General features: G+C 47.1%; 1 protein-coding gene across 1 annotated transcript in view; it reads left to right on the top strand.

Annotated features, from left to right (window-relative positions):
- Positions 1 to 483: 483 nt before the first annotated feature.
- The window catches only part of LOC8027178 (lachesin), a 73048-nt gene continuing 56572 nt past the window's right edge, over positions 484 to 16959 (top strand). Inside the window, exon 1 of the mRNA XM_029976677.4 lies at positions 484 to 913. Coding sequence (XP_029832537.3) covers positions 874 to 913 — 40 coding nt within the window. The 5' untranslated portion in view covers positions 484 to 873. The remainder of the gene's footprint in view (positions 914 to 16959) is intronic.

Here is a 16959-nt window from a genome sequence, read left to right as displayed (position 1 = left end):
CCAATCGCAGTCGCCCGATTACTCGCCGACTTTCCCGCCAAGGGTCCAGTTAGGGTCCCTGGAGTCCTTCCATCACTACATTCAAATTCGTATGTTGTCATTTGATGGGATTGATAAAAAAAGCAGAAAACAACTTTTATCTAATTGAATATGGTAGTCAGCAAAATACAAATGTAACATATATGTAACGATGCGTTCCATTTTTTAAACTGTAAGGGGAACAGCTCCTTTTTCGCATAAAGACCTTGTAACGGGAACGCGTTCCAAAAGTCAGAAGGAACGAGGAACTAACTTTCGTTATTTTTGAAGATGTACAACACTGTTCCAGACAAGCCCTCTCACGTTACAACGACGCGACGCGAAGGAGCGAATCACCCGCCAGGACAGATGTTCTTCAGCGCCCGTTCCCAGGTGGCGCCACCGACACCCCCTTCCATTCGTTCTCGTTCCTGAAGCGCCGTTTCGGTTTCGCGGTGCCCGAACAGGTGGCCGCCGCCAGGAAGCCCTCTCCCGCGACCTCTTTCCCCTACCTTTCCCAGCAAGGAAAAGAGAGCGAAAACGACACCGTCACGTGATCTTCAGGTACGTCGTGTCACGTGACTATTTCGAATATTTTTGCGGCGGGAGAGCGAGGGAGAAAGGAAGAAGGTAGAAGGAAGTACGAGCGAACTGGAAAGAGGGAAGCGGCGAGGGAAAACGAAGAGTCGACGACGCCCCGGCCGCTTGTGAAGCCTGCGAACGAGCAACGTCCAACGGCTGCGGCGCTGCAGTGAGCGCACTGTTTTGTAGATCGGTGCACCGCTCGCCTGCTTGTCTTTCCTACCTGCCCACTGCCATTCGACGGACCCTACGAAATCAGCGATCTCCGCCGCAATGGAAGTCCTCGTGTTCCTCGCCTCGTTGGTGTGCTTGGGTGAGTAATACCGATTGTTTTCCCGTAGCTTCTCTTAGTGGCCATTGCCGAAGCCAGTCGCGAATCTCCGGTGGCGGCTAGGTGTGGGCCCGCTCCGGAGCGTGGGGAGGGGAGGGGGGCCGACGCTTCTTCCTGCCCGAGACCCTTTGTTGTTCCCCCGGTCCTGCCGAAAAAACTCGGACAGGGGGACAAAGAAAGCGACGCCCGCGAACCGTAGCCTTCCGAGATCGGCGTCGTTCGGGTGCGGTGGCGATCATCGGTTTGGAATGCGCGCGCCTTCAACCTTCAAATTTTCGGTCTCTTGGCGCTTGCGCGGTTCTTTGATGATTCGGGCGCTGTCTGTCTTCAGCGTTGCGTCTTGAGAACGAAGACCTCGTAGTGGTGCGCGATTATCGGTGTTTTGGCGGTGGCTTTTGAGTAGAACGGTTTGCCGCGGTGGATGGAATCGCTGCTGCTCACGTCCGACGATGAGAAAATCCGGTTTTGTAAATAGTTCATGCATGTTCCTGCGGCGGCGTGTGTCAGCCTTTGGGGCACGTGACGCGGGAAAGGTGAAGCACCTTAGTTTTTGATCGACACGTGCGTGCCAGGGAATATTGCGTGGCAGGACGCTGGCGATTCGTTAGTTCAATGAACATAATTAGGTCGCCCTCTTGGATTAGTAGGACAGGTGCACCGTTGATGGTTCGCGTATTGTTTCAATTGTAATAATCGAATTGTATATGTCCGCGATTTGTTCTGTAGGTCTTGGTTGGCATTTTAGTTGATTGTTTTATTTGAGTCAAGAAGCCAAGCAAGGAAGCTGATAAATTATATTGCCATTCTTATTTTGGAAGTATTTGAATACGTTTTATTAACGTATGCGACCTTTTTTTTTTTTTCTCGGAGTTTTGTTATTTATGTTTGTTAGCGACACGGTGTCAATGTTTTAGAACGTTTCAGCTGTTCAACTGCCTCACGAAGTTAACTAGAACGAACAAACACTTTGGATATGCCCAAGAATTTGTTACTTGACACAGTTCTAATGCTATCTAGAATGGGGTCAATGTAATAGTATCTTGATAAATGACGCACCCCAACTTTTCTAACGTGTGGTTGGCCTGCGGAACCTCTACTAATTCATAGAAAGGGGATTTTCTACGTGGCTGCAATCCAACAAACAATTTGGGCACGACGAAGAAATTGCGAGTGTGAGCCAAGCCTCTACACCGCGAGCTTATCATTTTTGGGGCTGGGCGATTGATCGATTAACGTTCCGATTAATCCTTTAATTGCGATAAATTTTGTAACCGGTTAATCAGTCGAATTTAATCAAAAAAAGAAAAATAACATTTACGTTTCCCTTATATCGCAAACTCAAAAATGAAAAAAAAAAAAAAAGAAAAGACCACTGATTTTAACTGAATTTCGGAGTAGTCAAGTTATTTTGATCATGGATTTTATGTATCTAAAGTCCCCAAGTTGTTTACCAACGGCAACTCGTTGCCCCCAAAGTCGACGGGGAAGCCGGGGGATGCGTCGTTCACTGGCGACGGTTTGAGAGAGAACCCTGGCGGCTCAGCTGGACAATTGACTGGATCTTCACGGGGCCAATTTGGGACATTCCGACGACGGAGTTTCCCTGCAGCCGCAGGGCCTGGTGTGGCCTTTCCTTGGCACACGCCGAACGCCGTCCAAGCCCTTGACGAAAATCGCTGGGCGCCCTCCGAAACCAACAGGACTTACTGTAGTCGAAACTGGGCCCAGCAACGATAGAGGATTAGTCCAAAAGGACCAAAAGCACAAACTAAGTTATTTTGTTTTTTTTCTTTTTCGCTCTATTCTACTCAGGGATTCGGGGCAACCAATTATTCCCGCCTTCTGCCTTCCTTTAACGAGTGGCCTCATTTGCAGTTGGTTGGGTCGAGGGCACATGAGCAACGCTAAATTTTAACTTCGTTCCTTGAAAGGGAAGAGGCGCGGCGTATCTTTCGCCACTTTTACTGTGAAGTGTCAGTATTAGACGCTTCACAGTCTGGAGGAGTACACCAATATGACGGGTAAACTTTAGGCGAAGTTTAAAGGCCGACGCACCAGCCTCGGTTTTCTACAGGGAAGATAATCCCTGACAGTTGTGTCAAAAATAAAATAAACAAACAAACAAACACTTCCCTCTCCTTAACTGTGAGGGGAGCCAAGCTGAGGCAAGGTAAAAAGTAGAGGACATAGAAAAGGAGGAGGAGGGCAAAAGTGGAAAGCACGAAGTGTACGTCGGCCTTTAAATGTAATGTAAAAGGCGACGTTTGCAACCCACCGCAAAGCGAAAAGATTACACCTCACACTGTTATTTACTTCAGCGCCAAGCGAGTGTCTGTTTAGCGCAGCAGTGACTTATGAACGAGCAAATGAGCTCGTTCCTGCCAGAGGATATAAACGAAATGCTCTGCCTCCACAACTGTAAAAATAAGCTGTAGTTAGTTTTTTTGAACTGTTCTCAAAAAACACACCAAAGTTGAATGTGAAAAAAGTATACATTGCGTCGTTTGTCACATAATAATAATAATGAAAAAAAAAATGAGCAAAGACAAAGGGTGTAAATATATTATGCATCGAAATTAGCGAAACTGATTAATTGATTAAAGAGTTTCAATTTATCGGGTTAAAATGTTTCATGGACGCCCAGCCTTAGTTTTGTATGTTAAACAAGTTGGAGTGATTTCGTAAAATGAAGCGGGGCAATCAGTAGGTGTAAATTACAGTATTTCATCAGCAAGGAGCTCGTACGGTAACAGGCTAATAGTGATAGGAGTTATTTTTGCGCCTCGTGTTTACGGAGCCAGAAACACGATGCTATCCTTGCCATTTGCTCTTCGCCACATCTCTCGACGCCACAACCTTTGTCAGCACTACCGAGAAGTCGCACGTCGATCAGCCAGTATCTCTCAGAAGGGCCACGATGACAGTTCGCGTTACAGCGACCGTCTTTCCAAAAGTCACTATGAATGGTTTCATTCTTGTGTAATCATAATACTTGCATTTCGCTTTAAACCCGCGACATAGTTCAGAACATGATATTAAAATGGAGCTGGCGAATTCTGAACGTTGTTGCTACAACCAGCTCAAAGCCTTCCTCTGTTCCATTGGCCCTTCCTGCACCGCAATGAGGGGATCGCCCATCACTGCGAGGGACAGAACCTTGCAAACCGACCTTCGTCCGTTTCAGTGCGCTGTTTGCACGAGGAGAGAGTAGTGAAGGAATGACTCTCAGGTGTTGACCACTGTTTGGTACTCCCATCGGTTTCTGAGATCCGTGCCCGACTGAGGACAATGGTTGGCAAAGCAAACGAAAGAAAAGCCGAATTATGCCTCGTGAGTCTTCCCAAGTATATTTTTTTTTAGTCAAGTCCCAATATACAGTATATGTTTGTGTAGGCATCCTAGCTGAGACATGCTGTTTACATTTTTTTGTCAAGTCCCAAGCTATGCTTCTGTAGGCGTCCTAGCTGAGACATGCTATAGCCAACAAGGCGTGACTTTTTAGGTCACGCTTCATGCGTCATGATTTGTTTTTCGACATTATTACCTACCGATTCCGACATCTCGTCACTGTCTGCACAGCGTTAATCATTGCGTTACAAAAGACATATTTCCAGCGTATACTTGTTGCAAAGAGGGCACGATAAAGGACGCCTCGAAGAGGTTCAATCGCCGCACCGAATTCCCACCGAACCCCCCGCTTAGGAATGCGTTCCTTTGTGCATTGGTTCCCCCATAGCTAGTATGAAGGGCCCTGGCTCCCTTGGGCCCCATGGCACATTGCCGTCCTTGCCATGGCACGGAGGGCGCGGGAGGACACCATTTTATCTCGTTATTCGACGGCTGCAGCCCGACAACTCGGCGATGGCATTGTTCAATCGCTAAACCTAGCAAACAAAAAAGAAACACCCACAAAAAACGCGAGAAAAAAAAAAAAAAAACAGCAGATTTTTGTTTTGCTTTTGAGGCTGCTAGCACCACGTCGTCCTGGCTCAAGATGATTGTCACGCACCGCCCGCTGCCTGGAGGGGTTGTTCAGGCTCAAGTGAATTCTATCAAGGGGCTTTAGGTTTCTTGCAGTCCCGTCTTTTCTTGGTTTTTGGGTCGGAACTTCATTTATATCACCGAGCAAACTGGGACCGATCATTGTCAGCTTCCTTGCATGACAAGCCCCGCCTTCTCAACGCTGTCGGTGTTGCTCTTCATATTCCCATTGTGTATTCTCGATCTTCTCGTGGAACGGAAGGCAGGAAAGCATGGCAGTGTGCCAACTATGTTGAAAGATGCAATAGACGGTTTTCGCGCGTAATTGTCGTCTGCATGATCGGGGACGGCGGGGAGTGAAGCAACTTATCGTGTGCCGCGAACGCTCGCTACAGCGCGTTCTCTGACGAAATTTTGATAGTCCCTGATTTACGCCAAAATTGGATCAACACATTAATAGACCCATCTGAACTAATAACTCAAATTACAAGCAACAATCCTTTCCTTTTTCACGAAATTATTGCATTTTTAAGTTTGGTCTGAGGCTGAAAGGTTTTACTGGCGTAACCGAAAGCGTAACGCAAAATGTTGTCTATTGTGGTAGTAGTCGTAGTTATAGCTTGTCCCTGACGGGTCACAAAACGTTTGATGGTATAAAATGAATGCTAGGAAAATTCGCGCCAGCGAAACAATAAAAAAAAAAAAAAAGAAAAGAAAAGAAGCTCTTGAAATGCCGTGTTTTTGGTTGTTTGTTTGACATTTGATCTCACCCAGAAAAGCGCGGGGAAACTCGAAAGTTGGTTTTGGCGTAACCTTCACTTGCCGTTTTTTCCGTGACTATTTTGAATTAGAAGTAGAATGCTGGGAAGAGTAGAATGCGCATTCTAAAAAAAAAAAAATATATGCTAAAAATATCGTGGACAGCTCACAAAATTGCCGGAGGTTAACCATAAAGCGCGCAGCTTCCCCAGTGAATAATACCCCTTACTCTTGTGGGCAACGTTTTGTGGCAGGGAAGGAAAAGTTGTATGGGTATCAGTGCGCTTTGTGGTTAACCTCCGGCGGTTTTATGAGGTTTCTGCGATATTTTTAGCATATTCTTAGATGGTGTTTCACCATCTAAGAATATGCTGTCAGACCAAGAATGCCTTAATCGCAGTCTCTCTTCGATTCATTCGTGATGCGCAAAGTGGAGCATTGTCTTGAACTCCAAAAAAGTATGTTCAAATGACTGTAACGCGTGAAAGTATAGATTTGTCTTTCTCGTATTAGGGAATTGTAGTAGATCGTTTTTCTCCTCCGCTGCGGTATCCCTGAAGAAAACGGCGCAGCTGCGCATGCGCGCTGCCAGCCTTCTCTGCATAGTTCAAGGTCTTGTGGCGGATTACGGAGCGCTATCCGGGTGCTTAGCGGGCTCCGGAAACGGTCTACTACAATTCCCTATTGTATAAACGCCGAACCACTGGTGTTGATCGATTTCGATATCTGGGTATGTCAATCACTTCAGATCTAAACTAAAACGACCATGTAAACTATAGCCGAAAAAGCCATGCAGAAACTGTGACTTTTAAAAGCAATCTTTATCACTGCACTTCTGAAACAAAGTTGAGCGCCTATAAGACTATTATCAGACCCACGTTAGAGTACGCAGCTGTTGTCTGGGACTCTCCCCCCCCCCCCCCCCCACACACACACACACACACGCACGCACGCACGCAATCTTTAATCGATATGCTTGAGGCAGTCCAAAAGAAAGGACTTCGTTTTGTGTATAATCGGTATAGTTTCATGTCTTCAATTTCCGACTTATATGCTTTGTCTGGATTGTGCGATTTGTCAACACGACGAAAACTAGACCGCTGTAAATTTATTCTTAATATGCTCCAAGGTAATTTGCGTTTTAATGAAACTAGGCCGACAAGAAACAAACACCATCTAACTGTCACTGAACCGTCCTGTAGAACGACTTTGTTTAAAGCCGCCTCCTTTCCCAACACTGTGAATGAATGAGGCAAGCTTCCCAAAGGTGTTATTCGGTGTCACTTACTAGTTTTAATAATGATATAAGCACTTTATTCCCTAGCTAGTTCACTTTCCACGGTTACCTTGGTACATGGTGCACGGTGACACTTGTACGACTCCCTGCTTAGGCGTTGAAAGTGAAGGCTGGCAGTGTAGACAAATAAACAAATAAATAATCAAATAAACTTTTTGGGGCAGGGAAGGAAAACCTATGGGTGTCAGTACGCTTCCGCAGATTGAGTGCCCATCAAAACTGTGCACTCGCACTGTTCACCTTTTCCGAAATGCGCCACACAAAGTTGCATCCGGATAGAAATCGAGAGCCTCTGAAGGCAACGTTCCGAAAATGCGTAACATATCGTGTGTAATGGAATTTAAAATCTTAGTGCGCCACCTATTTTCGGTTTCCGATTCTCGGCGTTTTCTGACAGGGTTGGGAAGAGCTCCTTTTTACGATAAAAGCGGCGCAATTGTGTGTTGCACGTGTGTGCACTCCGGCGCAGAGAATCCTTCAAAACGTCGCATAAAAAGGTAGACGCGCAAAGGCAAGCGAAACTACAGCTGAAAGGGGGGAAATACATCCGCTCTCTCGTTTAATAGCTTGAGCAAGCAGCTGGGTCCTTTCCTGTCTCGTGAAAAACGGGAGTGTATACCGCTGGCTTCTACGTCAACTCTATCATTTTCCCGAAATCACCAAGAATAAAATGACAGTAAATCTCAGAAGAGTATTGTTTGGGACAAAATTCTTCCGTAATCGGCCGAAATATTATTCGGCGTTGGCGACTCCATCGAAATTTTTGGCACCTAGCGGGTAAAACGGAAAGCTGTGGTGGTGCCAGGTTCACTCGCCATCCTTCTTGAGTGAATCAGACATTTACAGCGCCTTGCGGTCGAAAGACGAAGTCTCGGAAATAGCTTAAAAAAACATGCGAGAAAAATCGCCAATATACTTTCTTTCGTATTTTTCGGTATATGGACGGAAAAACGGGTATACAACACGCGGGTTGCAAGTATGTAGAATTGTGTGCGTTGTAGTTTTCTTTTGTTTCCGACTCCACGGAGGTTAACCGGACGTTCCAACGTTGTCAGATACCGGGTCTACGCCTTTTTGAGGTTGTCTCTTACGTGCCATCGATCACGTATACGTATATCGCCAAAGATAGAAGTCGTATGCAGACACGTGGAGCTTCAAACTTTGACTTTATCTCTGTTGGAAATGACCACACGCGCACATATGAATGTCATCGCTTTTAAATTTCGTACACAGTTAAGCTCCGACAAACGTTTTAGAGTGTTCAAAGTACAGCGTCTCTGTGACCGGGAAAAAAAACTATCGCTGCAGGATCGGGAAGGGGCGCAAAAGCTTGCGCCGCAGAACCCAGGAATCCTGTGTTCAATCCCCATCCCTTGCCCGTTTCGACCTGGATGAGCATCGTACTGGCATGCGGTCGTGTATCACTACTGCGTGGTGCACGTTAAAGACCCCAGGTTAGCGGTTGTACTGCACTGGCTAAATTGCTCATCTACAGCTGAGACACCAGACGCCCTTGGGAGCTAAAAACTTCCGGCTGCCTAAACATACACAAAACACAATTTTATTTGGAAAGGAGCTGCCCAAGTTGGCGAATAGATATACACGCATAGAGCTACAATCATATCAGGTAATATGGTCTTATGCCTCGTTTTCAGCACTTGCTTGAAGCGCCCTATGTCGCGAACAGCTTGAGAAACGCGGGGGAGTGGCTTATTAGTTTGAGATTTGTTCTTTGACGTTCTTATCGGCTGATACAATAATCTCATTGGCTGCGGAGCGGTGATGAAATGTCGCCACACCCTGCGTTCCTTAAGGTGTCCGTGACGGTAGTATATATGCCATCTCGATCTCAAAAGACATCTGTTCGGTAGAAATAGGACCTGTTGCGCGCAGTCGTGTTTCTTCTCGTGGGATATTTTAGGGTGTGCAGTTTCTTTTTTCAGGCACCGCCTCGCTTATGTTTTTAACGCGAGAATTACCCACGCATGCAATTCGTTTTGCTGCATGCGGGCGTTTAGTGGTCTAAAGGCTTCGTTGCGGTCTTCCTTAATTGACTGGTGCGTGTGTTTTTAACAACTTAAGTGGTGAGGTCAGTGACCCTGCCGGGTAGTACCAGGAACTCCGTTGCAGAACTATCCGCACGTCTTGGACTGCTGCAGCAACTTCGACAAATGAAAGACAAATGAAGCAGTGCGTATATAGTGAAAACACGAAGAGAGAATGATACACTTTAAAATTTGCGGATGGGGCAGCATCGCACACTACGGACAGTCGTTTCATGACGCTCTCGTCCTTTCTCGAAGAATTTGTTTACCAATCCTTGGCTTCGTATCTAGTACGATTAAAAATAAGTTCTATGGCAGCGGTTCATTGTGTGCCGTGTTTACTTGTATTTGAATGTTATGTAGTAAGAGAGTTTCATGCCATCGATATATAGCCAAGAAAGACGAAGAAAATATAAAAGACAGCAAGAGCTCTCGTTCTCTTTTATCGGGAACGCCCGTCGTGCCTTATTCTTCGGCTCCAAAGTTTCGTTGTTGTTGTTCTCCTTATTACAGTCTTAGGTTTTGCACGACACGAAGGAAAGCTTATTTGTTCCGAGTCCCGATAGAAAAGTGCAGTTGTCCATCAGACGTTGACCCTGGCAAATGTGTAAAGCACGAAAGTCTGGCGACGATCGGAAGTTCTTGTTTTGAGGTATCGAACGGGCGAGGACGATTCCTCCGTGTTTTTGTACTGCTTCCACCCGGGTTTCCTCTTAATGCGCGTATTGTATTCAATGAGCTCTTTCGTATGCGCCTGCATCCAAGTCGAACTCTCTGTAAACAAACCCCGCGCGTCTGCGTTGCCGCACAGCACGCGTAAAGCCTACCAAATCGATTCATAGGGCTGCATAAATTTCCGTAGAACGACGTGTAGGTGCCACAAGAAATGAGAGGGGGATGATATAAAAGAGGCCGTGCCTCGTCCACTCCTCCCATATGTGCTGTTTGTGGCATTTGGAGATACCGTTCACGGACTCGTGCCGCTTGACGATGGCGGGTGCGCAAGAAGTGAGTGCCCGTAGGTCGGGAGTCCCGTAAGTCGCATATGTGGAATTCCGTACGAGATATGTGGACGGAGACAACCTGGGTGTGCCATTGGGCCAATTCAAACACACGACACGATTTTTTTTTTTTTTCGGTAAGAAGTACAGACGGATGAAAGGAGCCGACGGCGCCTCCGTGGCGGATGCGGTAGCGTGTTCGCAGCTTCATTGGTGTACCGCGGTGCGAGGAGTGCGTCGTCACGCATCAGAGCCTCGCAGGTCTTTTGTTTTCTTATTTACGCGTTCAAAATAACCTCGGATTTATTTTTGACGTGCGTGACGTCACTTCCTTGGCCACGGTTTCGTGACATCGACTTCTGAACTTTGCTTCCCCTTCCAAGTACGAAAAAAAACTTATAAAAAAAAAAAGTGACATGAAAACACAGCTTGCCCGGGGACAATGAGCAATTGAAACTTGATGTTTATTGTTGTCCTATCGCAGGCAACGCTTTCGAGCCAAACGGTGGATCGTGGGGATCGGCCCAACCAGGTTGGGGCAATCTGCACACGGTGGGAAAGAAGACGCGGAGGCATTTCTAGAGAATCGGGAGTGATTTCATACACTGAATAATGCCCGTCCGCGTCTGCTTTCCCGCAGAGCACTCGGAGAGCCCATCACTGCGGGATACTGAGGGAACTTGGCCAAGGGCGAGGCCGAAAATATGCTTAGGCCTAGAAATGAAGTCTCCCGTTTGATGCTCATCATGGCGGAGCTATGTCTGAGAGACAGGGAGAGCACACTTTATTTTGTAAAAGGCTTTCCGGTCCAGGACCGGTATGGTCGACGAGTTCCTGAAGTGCGGTGGGTACGTCGGTGCCTGGAAGTGGAGCCAACCTTTCCTCCCAGGAAAAGAGGGGGGAAGGGTTGATGGCTTACAGAATCAGTAGGTGTCAACGACGGAGGGGTATCTACGCATTTGGGGTAGGTGAGAGAGTCGGGACGTTTGTAAATGTGGTGGAAGATGGGGTGTGAGTATTTAATGTGATGTTGGTCTGGGCTCGCTCTCTCGACATGGTCTTTGGGGGGGGGGGGGGGGGGGGGGGGTACATAACCCGCTCTTCCCGCGGTTCTTTCAGCCGCGACTTCCGCAGGGCTTGGTCAGTGTTCCTTGCTGTCCCCGCCGAGTAGACTGTCGGCCATTACGTGGCGGGGACCGGCGAGTTTTCGCGGTTGAAACAATAGGCTGTTTCATTTCCCTGCACGCCTTGGTGCCCAGGTGCCCTATAAAAGGCGGAATTTCTTGTCGGGTGCCGGACATTTGCTCGAGGAACTATAGGCTAGCCGTGACAGGGTTCAAGGTATTGTTGGCATAATTTCGTAGGGTACGCTGCCAGTCTATGAATATGAACGTAAGATGTGGGTTAGGGCGTTGGGTTGCATGCTCCATGGCTTTGGCAATGGCGTATTCTTCCAAATCATCATTCGTCGGAGGTTCGGTGAAGGTTTCGAAATGATGTACCTTAGTACGTGTGTTGACTAAAGCGATTTTGCCGTGCGTGACTTGACGGCTGGCGTCCGAAAGTATGTATCGTGCTCCGTTTCTTGCAGGTATTGTATTCGTTTTTCCAGTGTTTTGGGCTCGGAGCTCTCGTCTCTCGGAGCTAATGTCAGGGTGCATGTTCTTCGGTAGTGGTGGATCGCTAAATTTAGCCGAAGACTGCACGATGCGGCTACGGGGCGGCGACGGCTGCGCAAATCCTAACTTCGCTAGGGAAAAGGTATTCTGCTTTCAAAAATAAATAAATAAACGAAGCAGTCCTTTGACTTTTACGCCTAAAGGTCTCGTACGCAAAGTACAACGGACGTATAGGTGCGAAGTAGTGGTGCCACGTGACTTCACGGTGTCTACAATGTTATTAGATCTACCGGGTTCGATCGAGAAACTAAAATCCGTCCTTCCGGCCCGCATAAATGAACTATACGCATAGTAGAAACTTGAAACTCATATTGAGAATGTAACGCGAGCGGTGGTGATAAAATGCGAAAGATTGAGCACATGACATACGTTACCTAAATAAAAAAATAAGAGAGCAAAAAAAAAAAAAAATTTCTTTGAGTTCACGTTTATCTCAATTTAATATTCATCAAACCGGTATTCAATATTGAACCGGTAAAATTTATTTCAGAAAAAAAAGATAGAAAAAATAAACCCTCCCTCAAAAAAGAAAGCAATATGTCGCCTTTCTTACTGACAACCTTTTTCGCTGAAATGAATGCTACGGGCGCCTGCAATCTGAAATTCCGGTTTGATGAATATTAGGCTTAGGTGAACGTCGGCGCATAGAGGACTTTTGTTTCTTCTTTTGTATCTCTTAATCCAAGTAACGTAATGTGCTCAAACTTTTTCGCATTTTATCACCCCCGTGGACGACACATTCGCACTGAGTTTAAGCTTTTTGCAATGCGTAGTTTATTCATCGGGGCCGAAAAACGGAGTTTCATTTTCTTCACCCAACCCGGCATATTCACGTTGGGTGACGTGGTGATAACATGGCGAGACGTCGCATTCGGTGTCTACTGACACCACGACATCGCAGAGTGAGTCAGGTGATACCGCGACGTCACTTCACCTGGTGCAGTGTGGCACGTTACTGTCACGTGACCATTAGGGGTACGGAGCTACGTGACCCACTGTGCCCGTTCCCCTAAATTGAGCAGGAAGTCAGCGCCCTAAATTTAGCTCATTACGGAACGGTACGGCGATGTGACGGCGGTTGTTAATTCAAACCCCCACTTCGCCTCCGTTGAAACGCATTTCGCATTAAAAAAAAAAAAAAAGTAAGAAAACTATAGTTCGAGAAGCGTTCCTTGAACCTTGAATCGCATCGCCTCCCGTTTGACGTCTTCGACGTATTCTCTCCCAGTGGCGAGGAGGAAATCGAGAACGCCGCAAGCATTTGACCTTCGCTTCGTCTCTCGTGTGCGCTCTCTGCGTATGCAACGATCCATTTGTGAATGGAGCGCAGTCGGAGAGTCACGATTTGCAGCGATCGTCGTTCCCCTTTATAGCGTCCGTCGTGGTTTTGTGGAAGGGGCTGCGTTCGGCAGCCCCGTATTTGCCCTCTGCAAACCACGGCAGACGCGCATTGATTTGTGTCGGTGCGTGTTTTGCATGGTTGCTACGGTTGCAACCGATCCCCGCTCGCGCGCGCGCGGGGGTCGGTCACAATCGTTGCAGCTCGATACAGTGACTGGACCAAGTCATCGTTTACCGACGCCGAATGGAAAGAGACGGGCAAATTCCGGATATGCCTCGCTCACTCGATCCCGCTGTGGGTTTGGCGTCATCTGCATTCGCCACGGAAGCTGCAGCCATCCGTGGGCCGGAGACGCCGCCCCGAAATTCCGCGAGGAACGGCGTACGATTACCTGCGATGCTCTCTCGCGGCATGCTCGCAGTGACGGTCCCTCGCTACTCGGCTTCAGGCAGCGCTTGTATTTGTTTGCGCCTTTCTAATCCGGGGCTTCATTTTGTCTTCTAGTATGCGGAGCGCAAGTTCGTCTGCTTCTTTTACAGGGGTTGTGGTGACGCTCTTCTTGGCTCTGATTGAAGGATAGTGGGTGGATTGCGAGGCAGCTTGCGTCGATACTGAATCAGAGCTCGGCGTTTTTCTGACGTAACCACAACCCCTGCAAAAGAAGCAGACGAACTTGCACATAGTTAGCAGTAGCTTAAAAAAACGCAGGGGTTAGGAATTCTTGCTTCGTAATTCGGCGTTCTTATCGGCTAATGGTTAATTGGCTGCGGAGCGACAATCAAATGCTGGGGACTCGCCAGGTGCTGAGTTCTAGAGGCATCTTGTTTCTATCACTCGGAGGGACCTTAATTGGCTTTTCCTATACGTTCGAAGGTGGATGCATTCGGCCAGCGGTGCCGCACGCACGTTAATTATGAAGAAATCATTCAGCTGCGCCTGGAAATATTTCGGTAGTTTAGTTCAAATGTGAAAAAAAATGTTTGCGTTTTTCCAAAAGGGATTTGTGATGCGCGAGTTGTCTGAAGCCAAGACGAGCACAGTTAGAAAATGGCGGCTCCCAGTCCCAAGACCGCGGCTACAGCGCCGCGACCGTGGCATCCTCGCGATTGCGATTTTCTATTCGGGAGGTCGTTGCACTCTTACAGGAGGCGCCCGTCACAAACGGTTTGGAAAACGCAGCAAGGTGGGCAACGATCGCCGTCAACTTGCTGCTTGTGACGCGCGAACGCTTTTCGGCGAATGTCGCTACACGATGCATCTCTCTTGCCGAAGCCACGCGAGCGGACACGACCGGTCGACCGTTCCGCCGTCGTATTTGCACATCTAAGCAAATCTACAAAGTTACTCTAAAGAAAAAAAAAATGTTTTTTTTTTTCTTTTTATGTAACAGCATTTCGCGTGTGAAATAAAAATTGTTGCAGTATCTCGGTGGCGTTCCAAGCACGAGGTGCTCGGGTTTTGGGTAGGGCTGTGCACTTGATCTACTAACCTACCGATAAATTGAGTAGTGCTTTAATCGCAATTATTTTTTAACCGGTTACTCGGTAAAACTTTTTACGAATCAAAAAGAAAAGTAACAATTAATTGTTTCCGCCACGCATACGTGGACGAGTAAACATATATGAAGAGCAAACTTTAGGTGAAATTTTAACTTAAAGAAAACTGTAGGAACAAGATTTGCAACTAAAGACAAGCGCAGAAGGTTGCACGTTAACTCGCCTTAAACGTCGTGTGTGTGTCCGTTTAATGCAGCAGAAACTATTGTAAACAATCAAGGAGGTCGCTCTTGCTGGAGAGTATCAACGAACTTCTTTGCCTCATGTAGCTGAAGTAATAATCTGTGAGTGTGAGTGTTTTGCAACTGTTTTCTACTACACGTCGAGGTTGATTCTAAATAAAAAAGAAATTATATATTGCGCCGTTTGTCACACACAAAGGCAGTAGTAGGATTTATTTCTAGTTCTCTAAGCAAAAGCAAATATTTTTTTCGGCTTTTTAAGTATATATTATGTATGAAATGAACGAGACCGATTAATCGATTAATTAATTGATTAAGGGGTGGGGATCAATTGGGTTGAATATTTTAATCGACGCCCAGCCCTAGTTTTGACTCGCGGCGGAGAATTGCTATTCTTTCTTGCGTGGCGTGCGCTAACAGAAGCGCTAAAGTTATCGCTAAGGTGAGCTAAAATTGCGTACGTTATTCTCAAACTCCCCTATTATACTCTGTTCACACACTAGAAGCTCCGCCTTCGGCGCGAGCTCGCTGCCTTCCGCAGTGCTTTGGTTGCGCGTGTTTGCGCGTTCCCACTTGTGTTAGCAAGGGCAGAAAGCTCGCGCTGAAGGCGGAACTTCTAGTCTCAGATTAAGGGTGAGCGGCATGCCACGGTAGCGACAATTCTCTGCGAAACACATCTCGTTGTCGCAAAATGTCTTCGAAGACTAACCGCTACTGTGGGATGGCGCTAATATCGAAGATTCTCGTTAAAACCCTGCCATTTGCTCTTGGCCCCTCCCGTCTTTTTACCGCGGTCAAACAGTTTGGTGTTGTGGCGAGTACCGCTGTCTCGTGGGTTGCTTTTATGAAAATTCAGATTGCGATGGGATACCTTACAGAGCGATAACTCGCTCTTTTCCTCGCCTCCGCGAAGTGACATCTGACTTTTTTGTTAGTTTGTTTTTCTTCGGAGAAGATGACAGTTTGACTGACAGATTACAAGACGACGTCAGGGTTATGTACTCAAACGAGATGAGGACACTTTCATTTCATATACTCATGGAAAAACAGCTAGATAAGCCGGACCCGGGTTGAACATGACGTGGTTGACGGTACACAGTGGCTGATCGTAGGCAATATGTCAGTCTATGTTGTTTCAGGCGAGCCCGGCACATGCAGCAAATCTCAAGTTTTAGAAAACATGAATCGGGCAAGATTATCGTCTGACTTGGGAGGGGCACTTCCTTCGCATTTTAAAGTACGCATTGCCATGAATACAGTAATGTCTGGTTAATATTGACCCCCCCCCCCCCCCCCCCCCCCACGCGCCCCCAAGAAAAAATGAAGCGTTCATAGTGTGAGTAGTTTTTTAATAATGAGACAAGAATGAACGCATTTACAACGGGCTCGTGTGGGCGAGACACCACTGCGCTAGGAAAAAAGAAATGACGCCAGAAAGGTGTGCTTTGCCCAGATAGGGTAGGTCGCCGTGACATTTCGGCACCTTAAAAGGATCGTGCCACTCGCTTCTCTGGCGGAAGGATTAATGCGTGCATTGCCCTTTTCACTGCGTACCGAGAAAACAGCGGCCGGAAAGGCACAGGCAGCCCTTCTTTTTATCTTTTTGGCTTTCGGCGTTCTTTCTGTAGGTGCAACTAATTTCGTCATCATTGGAATCGCGTTCCCATGACTCGTTTACGTTGTGTCACCGGACGCCGGACGGACACGTGTATTTCGGAGAGGCGAATTTCGCTGTCAATATGTGCACATATATATATATAAAAAGAAAAGCTGGAAATGGGAACGAAACATAATATTATTGGTTCTGAGATGACCCTTGCACGACAGGATACAGCTGGTTTTCGCGGACGCCCGTGTCACAAACGGGGAGTGCGTGCTTAGTTCCGACCTTACCGATGTTTCGACGGAGGGTGCGCCTGCAGAGAAGCCCGTGATTGCGACAACAGGTTCAAAATATATGAAAAGAAAGATTGACAGCTGTTTTTATTTTCAAAGTCTTATCATGCATGAAATTCTGTGAAACACCCTGGGAGCAACATCACCCTAGGGTTATCTAGAAGGTGTTGCTACGAGAGGAAGGGGTGGGGAGAGAAGAGAAGATGAGAGGGAAGGGGGGAGGCAATTGCTCTGTCACGTGACGTATATTTTGCCGCTAAATTTAGCGGGGAAACTGTATAGGTGTATAG

This window comes from Ixodes scapularis, unplaced genomic scaffold (genome assembly GCF_016920785.2).
Source record: "Ixodes scapularis isolate PalLabHiFi unplaced genomic scaffold, ASM1692078v2 PGA_scaffold0__279_contigs__length_252992795, whole genome shotgun sequence".
Taxonomy (NCBI): domain Eukaryota; kingdom Metazoa; phylum Arthropoda; class Arachnida; order Ixodida; family Ixodidae; genus Ixodes; species Ixodes scapularis.
The sequence above is the reverse complement of the archived record's forward strand: the minus strand, read 5'-3'. Positions and strand labels throughout refer to the sequence as shown.